The sequence below is a fragment of the Sinocyclocheilus anshuiensis genome, unplaced genomic scaffold (assembly GCF_001515605.1).
Source record: "Sinocyclocheilus anshuiensis isolate Anshui unplaced genomic scaffold, SAMN03320099.WGS_v1.1 scaffold1172, whole genome shotgun sequence".
Taxonomy (NCBI): Eukaryota; Metazoa; Chordata; class Actinopteri; order Cypriniformes; family Cyprinidae; genus Sinocyclocheilus; species Sinocyclocheilus anshuiensis.
Window position 1 is genome coordinate 200,409 of NW_015552679.1, and position 11,333 is coordinate 211,741.

Here is an 11,333-nt window from a genome sequence, read left to right on the forward strand (position 1 = left end):
GTCTATCTATCTATATATCTGTCTATCTATCTATCTATGTATCTATCTATCTATCTATCTATATATATCTGTCTATCTATGTATCTATATATCTGTCTATCTATCTATCTATCTATCACTTCATGACAGATTTATTAAAAAACATTAAATAATAAAATACATTATAAACAGATTAATAAAAAACATTATGTATGAATATATATATATATATATATATATATAGGAGAATATATATATATACATATATATGTGTGTGTAGCTAAATTCTCCTCTCTAGAGTAAAATAAGGACTATTATTACCTAATTTGGGACACTGAGTTCACAAATATAGAATAGAATAGAAGATAGAAAACTTTCCATCACGTATCGCAGAAAAGATGGATAATTGTTAACTGGTTTTGTAATCTGGCTGTTATACATTGCTAATTTCTACATAAACTACATGCAAGTCATACTCAAACTAGTGCACTAGATTTATTCTGTTTTTATAAGTTAACTACAACCTTACAAAGGCATATTCCATGCTTCTGTATCAGCTGTGACGGACTTCTATTCAACAGCACTGACACACAATTACAACATTACAAAAAATACTAGTCTTTTTTTTTTTTTTTTTTTTCCCTCTTCAATACTACAAGGTCCGTTTCTTGATCTCATCCACCAGATCCGCTCTGGGCACATCAACCTACGGGAAACCCGACAAAATATTAGTTTTTTTTTTTTTTTTTTTTTGACCGTCTCAAAATATTGAAAGGAAGCCTAAGCCTAATAATAATTTGCAAACGTTACAGAACCATACTGTTTGTGTGAAAATACCTCGGCGTTAGCATCATTTACCATGGTATTTTCTTTGCAGCCTGTGGGTTTACCTGCTGGAGTACTTGAGCAGCTCAGCGTCGAGTTCCTCCCGGATGCCCGTGCGTTTCTTCCGCAGGTGTTCGGGCGACAGTGAGATGTGCCTGCGGTGCGAGTCCAGCACCAGACACGAGTACCGCGCGTTCAGCAGCTTCACCGCGTCCGCGAACGACGGGATGAGACACGGAACCGCCGCGACATTTCCACTGGATATCTGCGCTACCGTCGACACGTCCGCGGGGTTTGTGACGGGTTTCGCAGCTCCGTCCTCCTGCATCCAGTTCGCCCTGCCGTACACATGCGGAGGAGCACGTGGTGTGTTCGCTCGCGTGTTCGCATGCAAGATGTGCGGAGTGACGCGCGACTGCTAGCGGAGAGGAGGGGAACTGCACATGAAAAATAAAATAAAATTAAAATAAAATAATCCTAAGGAATTATTTCAAAGTAAAATAAAAAATAATTATACTTAAATATAAATTATAATTAATGAAAAATATAAAAAATAAAATAATAAAGAAAACTGATAAGGAGTTAAATATTAAATTAAACTATTTTATTTAAAAATTGATTAAATTAAAAATGGACTTTGAAATAAAATAATGAAGCTCTTATGGATAATTTCATAGGGTTGGTTTACAAGACATACTAAAGGTTTATATTAAACAATAGAAATCTATGGTGAGTAAAGTAAAGGTTTGGTTTTTGATTAGTGGTGTAATCATCAGTCGTTATGACACAAAACACATCTGACATTTTATTTGATTGTCATGAAGCCTCTATATAAAAATACAGTAAATAAATAAAAACTCATGTGACTTTTTGTTCTTTTTATAAATAAGTAGCTACATTATTTACATCACTAATAGTACGGAAATATTTAAAAGTAAAATTACAAATAAAATTATAGTTAAAATAAATTTAAATTTGATAACAATATTAAAAATAAAATGCAATAGAAATGAAACTGAAAAAGACTTCAATTAAATATCAAATTCACAAGAAAGAAAACTGTTAATTTAAAACTGGAATAAATGAAAAATGCATGAAAACGTAAATTGAAATTTACATCAATTGAAATTTAAAAAATGTAGCACTTATAAAAAATTTAGTAGAGTTAGTCTACAATATATGTATATTAAAACATACAAATCTATGATGTGAAAAGTAAAGGTGTTTTTGTGTGTTAACGGTTTAATCATCAGCCATAATGCCACAAATTACATTGATATCTTTATTTCATTTTCATATGAAGCCTCTATATAAAAATACTGTAAATGAATAAATATCTTTACAGGCATTTTACAGTGTGCATTTATACGATCAGGATAAAAGCATTCAGTATACCATACAATATCAGAATTACATTCCCTTTATCTAGATACGGGGAGAGAGAAAGAGATACAGAAAGAGAGAGAAGATCGTTTGCATGCTTATTTCGTACTCAAATGTCTGTTTTCTGTACGCTGGTCATCAAGGTCATCAGCTCTGACCTCTCCTGAGGTCATCAGGTAACTGGACTCTGATTGGCTGTCTGTCTGCTCAATACTGTTATCTGACGCTCCGTCTACATTATGTCCGGTGAACGCCGTCTGTGCTTCTACTGTCAGCTCGACCCAGCCAATCAGAGTGAAGAACTGTCAGCCTGACTCAGCCAATCAGAGTGAAGAACTGTGCTGTTAAGAGCATGTGGGCAGCGAGCTGTCACGGCGAAGCGCTCCGTCCGTTGTAGGAGATTTGAGAGATGCAATTGCTGGTGTTATCCAAAACCTCCTGCAAGCAGACAAACACACAGCCGAGTTTCGCTACGAGATGAACATTCAAACAGACAGGAGAGAGACAACTTCCATTCTTAGCTACTGTATGAGTAAGATGTAAATGAGTTTGTTTCTTCGTCAGATTTGGTGAAATGTAGCATTGCATCAGTGTCTCAGCAATGGATGCTCTGCAGTGAATGGGTGCCGTCAGAATGAGAGTCCAAACAGCTGATAAAAGCATCACAGTAATCCACAAGTAATCCACACCACTCCAGTCCATCAGTTAATGTCTTGAGAAGCCAAAAGCTGCGTGTTTATAAGAAACAAATCCATCATTAAAACATTTTTAACTTCAAACCATTGCTTCCATCTAAAATACATAATCCACATTAGCGCTTCCTCCCATGAAAAAGTCGTCTGGTCTGAATCAGGAGAGAAATCTGCACAGATCAAGCACCGTTTACAAGCCAAAACAGTCCATTAACAGTTCTAGACAAATATGTGGGTGGATTTTGATGTGAGAGAACAACAGGGATGGACATTTTCACACATTATTATGGATTATGGTCTCGTCTTTTAGCCGGAAGCAACAGTTTGAAGTTAAAAACATCTTGATGATGGATTTGTTTCTTACAAACACGCAACCTTTGGCTTGTCCAGATGTTAACTGATGGACTGGAGTGGTGTGGATTACTTTTGATGTTTTTATCAGCTGTTTGGACTCTCATTCTGACGGCACCCATTCACTGCAGGAAAAGGAAAGTTGTTTCAGACATTGAGCTAATTATTAAATTCTGACGAAAGTTTATGAAGTCAGTTTTTTTCTTTGTGATAATGTGTGCCGAATCATTCGCAATAAGACCAGGAACATATAATAAGAACGTAAGCTGAGTCAGTTTTAATGTAATGTCGACTGTAAGTGTGTGAGATGCACCAGCATACACAGACCACACAAACATACCAGCTCCTTGCGTACCTTCTCTGCCATTTCGTGCGAGTGATGTAGTGAGTGTTCTCTCTCCAGAAACATGCGCTGCTGTTCGCTGCTGGCCAGTCTGCAGGTCAGCCATGTGGACAGCGTGCAGCTGCTGATGCCCAGACATGCTAGAGACATGACAGCCAAATGAAGAGAGCGCATGGCGTCTGGACGCTTGACCAGCGCTCGGACAAACTGGAAGTTCAGGATTCCACCAATTAACCCACAAATGCAGCAGGAGGAAAATAATATCATCTGAGAGAGAAAAACATACATAATGTTAGCTGTTTGTGTGTGCCTTTTGCATGCATATAACATTCAAATAATAATGTGTATTGCATGCATATATCATTAAAATAATAACAGATATTGCATGCATATAATATCAAAATAGCAATGCATATTGCATGGATACATCATTAAAATAATAATGCATATTGCATGCATACATCATTAAAATAATCATGTATATTGCATGCACACAACAGTCAAATAATAATGTATATTGCATATGTACAACATTAAAATAACAATGCATATTGCATGCATACATCATAAAAATGATAACGTATATTGCATGCATACAACATTCAAATAATAATGCATTTTGCATACATACAATATCAAAATAATGCATATTGCTTGCATGCAATATCGAAATAATATATTACAGTAAAATAACGTATATTGCAACGTACTGACTGTTTTCCATTGACTTTTGCATTATCAGCTCACATTTTTTCTTGTTCGACACTGTAAAGCTGTATTGTATAAAGCGCTGTATAAATAAAGGTGACTTGACTTGACTTGATTAGAGGTATCAGCAATAATCAAAAGGTGAACATTCATTAATAAGCTATTTAAGAAAAAAATTAATTATTATTTATTCAGCTTCTTACTAAATGTTCATTTAATGAACATATTAATACATGTCAATTCCAAACCTATTTGGGGTTCATTTTAAGCAAGAAATATAGTCATTTTTAAGCAATAGTTGATTTAAATAAAACTGACCAGAAGGTTGGGTTAAACATTTAACCCAACCGCTGGGTTTGTCCATATTTCCCCCTGCGATGGAGTGTTTTAAACCCAGCATTTTTTTTTTAGAGTTTAACTATTTCTTGTAGACTGAAATGAAAATATTAGTTTATTTATCAAAGTGGTGTTTGCCAATGCAAAAGTAACAACCAAAGCGTGAGGGCATTTCCAGGGTGTTGCTTTGCAGTTGCTAAGATGTTCTGATTGGTTTCCATGCTCATAAAGGTCACAGTATATTAATCAGGAAGCGTACAGCACAGCAGAAATACTGTGTACGGAGGATGAAGACGAAACCATTGTGTACTGGGAGAATGGATTGTGCTGCTCAGTGATTTTATAATCGGTCAGACCACGTCCAGACAGTGACATTATCTGCCAGCAGAAAACTGCCACCTCAACACTTCAGGACAGATCTGACCTCAAATTACACAAGAGACTTCTGACTCCACAGCACGGTTGCACATTAGCACTCCTTTTAGTGCGCTATAACTGCTACTGTCATTGCTTGGTATTGTGCACTGCAGATATTGTTGGCTCCTGAGATAAATTGCTTACAGTAATAAGGGTCTGCAAATGACTAAAATGTAAATATACTGTTGGGAGAAACTAGCATACTACCATACTACTTGTTTTTGCAGTATGGTGCACTATGAAGGTCTATAATAGAGAAAGCATTTGCATTTCTATTTGCATAAAAGGTTGCTCAGCTCAGATTATATTATAAATATATATTCTTTGCTTTTGACTTGTAATAAGACATTTTAGGGTAAGACACTACAGGTAAATAGGGTAAAAAAAAGTTTTAACTAATACATTTCACCATACTTTCCCCAGTTGATTAATATCAATACATTAAGACAATTGTTTTGTATTACAAGTTTTCTGAAATGTTATGTTTAAATATGTAAATGAGGCATTATCTGATTAAATATGCGCTAATTTGCATACAGTTCCAGATCACAAATTTGAGCATTGGGTGTTGTTGCTGTGTTCTTTGAGGTGGCAAACACGTTGACTTGTACTGCAATATGAACATTGGATAAAGCCAGGTTCAAAATTCTTTTTTCATTTTGTTCAGAGTTTTGGATTTTGGACATCTCTTTTTATCATTCTGTAAATCAGACAATACTGTCAACAGCCAGAAAAAGTATTCATTTTAACCATATTTTTAGGAATAAAATGTAAAAAAAAAAAAAAAAAGGTTAAAAAAGGGAAAAAAAAAAATTCTTTTTTCATTTTGTTCAGAGTTTTGGATTTTGGACATCTCTTTTTATCATTCTGTAAATCAGACAATACTGTCAACAGCCAGAAAAAGTATTCATTTTAACCATATTTTTAGGAATAAAATGTAAAAAAAAAAAAAAAAAGGTTAAAAAAAGGTAAAAAATAAAAAAAAACAGGTAAATGATATATGAACAAAACCTTCAGAATATAGATATGTACATTTTGGTGTATGTAAGTCCTGCTGAAGTGGAGATAAATCTATTTTTGAGAAAACAACTTTTAAAAATATATATTGTAATGAAAATCTACAGACGTAAAGAGATAAAGTGTAATAAAATAAACATTTAAATGTGTATATTGTATGTTTTCTTTCCATTAGTCTGAAAGAAGACATGTTATAGAAGCAACATAGCCCAAAATAACAATGGTTTTAGATGTAGTGTCTTGCCTTCAATCACAAAATTAGATTAAAAGTAAAAATTAAAATGCTTATAACCTCATTTATTTCCAAGATAATGTAGCATTCTTGCATAATTGTTTACATGTAGGGAATAAGCAGATTCATTCAGCCATTCTGTCATTTCCCTAAATTATTGCATTATTGATTCTGCTGAAATGGTAAAAAAAAAAAAAAAGTATGCGGAACATACTCAGCATACTATTAAGCTAGTATTCCATTCATACAGCAGCCCATATCACATTACACACTGAAGAGAAACAGCCAAAACACACTTTTTGCAGTATGTTCGCTGTTTAAGTATCTAAACCCTACTGAGATACGACTGTCCACTGGGATTAAAAGTCAATATGATTTGAAGATAAAATGCTTAAGTGTTCTTGAGTAGCTCCTGACGTTACTGTCAGGAATTCAGAACCATTACAGGCTGATGGGGAGGCTTTCCTTTTAGCCGTACAATAACATCACAGGCAGTGCCTAAAGGCCCCGAAACAAAATCAATCAGCAGGAGAGAGCGAGAGATAGAACGAGAAACGGTGAAGCGTGTTTGAGGACAAAGCTGAAAGCTTGTAAACAAGAAATCACAGGTAAACAAGTAATGATATGAAAAGAGACAAGTGGAGAGTAGGATGGGAGAGCCGTGGAACCTCTCAGACTAGCGTTTCACTTCAGTATGGATTTGTGATTAACACTCTCCGCCAGGGCGGCTCACTCCACTCAGAGGTGGCTAATTGAATCTCATCTCTCCAGTCAAGTATCCTGGGATATTTACACACACACTCACTCACTGTGAGCTGGAGCTGCTCTCGGATGTGGATATTCACGGTCATGTGATGATGCATTGTCTAATTAAATATGCACTCATTTGCATAAATGTCTAGAATCTAAATCTAAACATTTGGTTCAAAAAAGTTATTTGCATAGGGGATTTTGGATATCTCTTTTTTATTATTCCATAAATCAAAATGGTTCTGCATGTATTAAATCACAAAATCAGATTAAAATTAAAATGCAAAATGTAGTATGTAATCTACAGACGCCAATAGATAAAGGGTAATAAAATAAATACTTAAATGTGTATTTTTTTATGTTTTCTTTCCACTCGTCTGAAAGAAGACATGTTATGCAAACAATATAGCTCAAAATCTTAAAATTGACCATTGCAGTAAATCCCAAAATCAACTTCAAATTAAAATGCAAATTAACCACTTTCATTTCCAAGAAAATAACCCGACATCTTTCACTGAATTAAAATGGTCATCTGACAGCAAATGTAGCATATTCTAAACTTTTGTTGCATATTGATTGTTGCATACAATTTTAAATTAATTCTTTTTTCATTTTGTTGACATATTACTTTTTTTGCATAGGGGTTTTTGATATCTCTTTTTTTATCACTGTATAAATAAATAAAAAATATATATTATTATTATTATTTCCATATCATAAAAATAAGAAAAGAAGAAGAAGAAGAAAATTACATACAAACATTCATTTACATACAACAAGCACTATTTAGAAACATACACACTTGAATGCCAGTGCTTCCAGAACAGGGAGGAATACCTTGTGTCACTTAATTTAAGGCCATTATGATTGTATTTCTTGAATCACTTAATCGACACATGAAACTATACGTATAATTCCTTAGCACAGCATGCAAAGTAGGGACATCACTAGATACAAACAATTGGCTTGCACTTATCCACCTTGGGATCTTAAGCATAACTATTAATCTATCATTAAATGCCACCTGAAGCTTTTTCATTTTAGCTTTACTATTATAAGTACACCATAAATGTGATGTATACAGAGTTCTGGCATGAAACTCTAGATGGCGCAGTCCGATAGGTCTAACTCAATCTGACCTAATGACATCATTATCACATGGCAAAGCTGATTGGTTTTCTCCTGTATCGGTAGCCAATGAGCTCGCTGCTCAACATTCAAATATATGACTAGTGCTTGTTGTAGCAGTTCGCAGCATGCTTCAGAAACCCTCCACCTTCCCAGCTCCACCTGTATAGATCTGCTACGGGGTGATTCATGTATGCTATATGGGGGTTATTTCATGTATGTTATATGTGCAGCAGCAGTATTTCTTACATGCTCACAGCAGCATGTTGTGGATGTATTGGCAGTAGCAAGTCTCGGTACTTGCTCTGCCGCAGCAGCAGCGTAGCAGATCTATTCCGCCAAGACCAAATACATTAACATTGTCATGTACATTATCATGTACATTAAGTTGTCATGCCAGAAATAAAATTAAGTACAATAGGCTCTAAAAAGAGCTATTTTGACATCATCAGTACACATGTAGAATTTATGAGCCAACATATTTGCATGTCCGTATAACTTACAGCACAGGTGCTGCACATCATCATCATCATCATTTAAATCATCTACTTTAAAGTAGTTCAAAAATATTAATATTATACAAATTAATAGTTTATGCTGGGAAAAATTATAATAGTTTAACTGATAATAGTTTATATTTTACAAAAAATATTTATATGGCCACCCAAAACAAACCATTTCTAAATTAGAATAGCAAAAAACACAAACAAATCAGGAATGTGTGGTGAGATCTATTAGTACAATAAAGAGCATGTTTTAGAATCCTATAGTTCATGTACCTGTATTTGTGTTCTACATTCCTAAAATAGTTACAGTTTGAACCAAAATCCTGTTTAAGTTCCATTTGAAACTTTTTAAAAACCATCTATGTTCTCATGCTTTAAAGAACTCAGAAACCTAAACAGTGATCTGAAGAACCTTTGAGATTTAATGAAACATCACGAGCCTTTTCTAAGATAATCAACTGTTCAGTGTGTTAATAGTACAGAAAAGTATGTTCTAAATAGAAGAATACCATGCTGTATGTGTGCTAGTATAGAGCATTGATGAAAAAAAAAAACATTTTAAGAGTTTACTACAGTACAGTGTGTGTTCTACAGTAGAGTGAGTATACAGTACTAGTACAGTGAAGTATGTGTACTTGCTCAGCAGACTGTGTATGAGAATACTAAAGTGTGTACTCACAATCAGTCCCGTCCTTTTCCGTGCACACAGCATGCCACACAGTCCACAGATAAGAAACTATGAGACAGAAAAACATGATATTTGAGCATCTTAATACAAATGAATTGATTGAAATATGTGCAGAAATGTGACAAAACATACTGAATTCAGATTACAGAAGAGTCAGACCCTACATGAACTGAACTGGACATGAACACACACAAATGAGGTTCATTTATATGAGTTAATGATGGAATGATCTCACATACACTCTGAAAATATCACAACCTCACGAAATATCTGTGAAAACACCATGAGTCTTATCTGACATGAGTTTTGGAGCAAACAGAAACAGTATTTACAGTATCTGTGAAGTAAACAACTTTATGATGAACCATTAATCCATTCAAATACATCAGAAAGTGTGCCGCTAGGTCAGATTTCCTCTACAAAAATTACTGTACTGTACAATGGTACAATGTTGATACCTGTTACATCAATACAGTATACAACATGATATAAAAATGCATTTTATGGTATGGTACTTAAAAAAAAATGCCATGGTACTACAATTGTGAAAAAGAAGCGAGCTTCATTGTTTTGTAATCTTAAAAGTATCTTTCTAAACATCTGTACTTTCAGATAACATAATATTAATGAAATAAAAGGCCACTTATGTGTACTTAAAGAGAGACACTTTCATGACTTTGTTACTTAACACACTTTAAAAAGTGACCTTAGTACTAACGTCATATCAAAACATTAAAATACATATTAAATCATTATGGTTTTAGTCATGCTTTAAAGAAACACACTTAATTTACTAATATACTAAAGCATATGTGAAGTACTTGATTATAATTGAACTTCATTGTGTTATTTGATATTACATTAATTGCAATATTCAAAGACAATATAAGCATGAAATTACATTAAAAAACACACTTAGGTCCTATGTAAGTGGTTCAAAATGCATTTAATATAAATTTAAACTATAATACATTTTTAATTAAAGGCAAATAACATGCAATTAAGTATCCGAAAACATTGCATTCAGTTCGCACTTAAGTATATTCTTTTAAAGTATATTATTTCCATAATAAGTAATCTTTTAAACAGTATGCTGAAGTCTACATGTTTTAATTCACAAAGGTGAATTTTGGGTTATTTTGGGGAACCAAACAAAAACGTTTTGGGAACCAAAAATTGTTAGATGGGTAGTACCATGGTACTACTTATCTGACAACAACACATTTTTAACAAAAAAATACACAAACATTCAATGCCTGAGAGTTTTGATAGATTCGGATCAGTTATTTACGCTGAAGAAGACTAGAGAAGAGAGACGTACACACACTCCGCTCCATAAAGGAGAAGCGTCGCCCTGCTGGGTCTTGTGCTCCGCTTTCGCCCGGCTGATGCCCACCGCGCCCAGGGCGATGCTGGACACCCCGAGCCCTATCTCCAGCACCGACAGAACCAACAAACTCCAGATGATCTTCCGGCTGGAGCACATCTTCGCTCGTGCATCCTTCCTGACCGGTGCGCAAAACGCTTCACTCCATGTCTTCACAGATAAACCAAACGCATAAGATCCAGGAAAGTGTGAACGTCAGTTTAAGTGATTTCTCCAAAAACAGACCAGTAGCTCGTGTATCAGTGCGCAAAGATGCTCTCCATGATGTTTCACTTTACCCTCCTCCTAACTCTGTTTACCATGCTTCTGCTCCTTCTCCATGCGATTTCCCTCAGTTAGAGTAAAAGCTCCGCCCACTGTCACCATCGAATTTCTTTACAGTGCTGCAGTGGAGTGGCACTAAAATAGTTTTATAACTCGTTATTTTATTATATACTTGGCGTTATTCGTTAGAACGGTAATTGTTCCAAATGTTCCAAATCTAATCTGGCGGGAAAAGTTGCGAGTCTGTCAAACAGCGGAGCAGGTGTCCTCGCGCGCATATGCGCAATGGTGCGTAAAAGCGCTGATTGTGGTAAATGCGCCCCGGTC

General features: G+C 34.9%; 2 protein-coding genes across 2 annotated transcripts in view; both read right to left on the reverse strand.

Moving 5' to 3' along the window:
- The window catches only part of LOC107667567 (DNA-directed RNA polymerase I subunit RPA43-like), a 7,263-nt gene extending 4,903 nt beyond the window's left edge, over positions 1 to 2,360 (reverse strand). Inside the window, exons 1-2 of the mRNA XM_016459260.1 lie at positions 2,346 to 2,360; positions 870 to 1,222 (exon numbers count right to left, since the gene is read on the reverse strand). Coding sequence (XP_016314746.1) covers positions 870 to 1,222; positions 2,346 to 2,360 — 368 coding nt within the window. The remainder of the gene's footprint in view (positions 1 to 869; positions 1,223 to 2,345) is intronic.
- Positions 2,184 to 11,067, reverse strand: LOC107667578 (transmembrane protein 196-like). Its single transcript, XM_016459273.1, has 5 exons — positions 11,042 to 11,067; positions 10,677 to 10,892; positions 9,347 to 9,403; positions 3,571 to 3,840; positions 2,184 to 2,625 (listed from the first exon to the last, which is right to left on the reverse strand). Exons 1-5 carry the CDS (start codon positions 11,042 to 11,044, stop codon positions 2,557 to 2,559), a joined length of 615 nt encoding a protein of 204 aa, XP_016314759.1. The 5' UTR covers positions 11,045 to 11,067; the 3' UTR covers positions 2,184 to 2,556.
- Positions 11,068 to 11,333: the final 266 nt, after the last annotated feature.

Coding starts and splice junctions, on each gene's coding strand:
- LOC107667578 (XM_016459273.1), bottom strand. Junction 3,841..9,346: donor GGAAAAGGACGGGACTGATT/GTGAGTACACAC, acceptor TTTCTCTCTCAG/ATGATATTATTTTCCTCCTG. Junction 2,626..3,570: donor AGAAGGTACGCAAGGAGCTG/GTATGTTTGTGT, acceptor GTCTGCTTGCAG/GAGGTTTTGGATAACACCAG.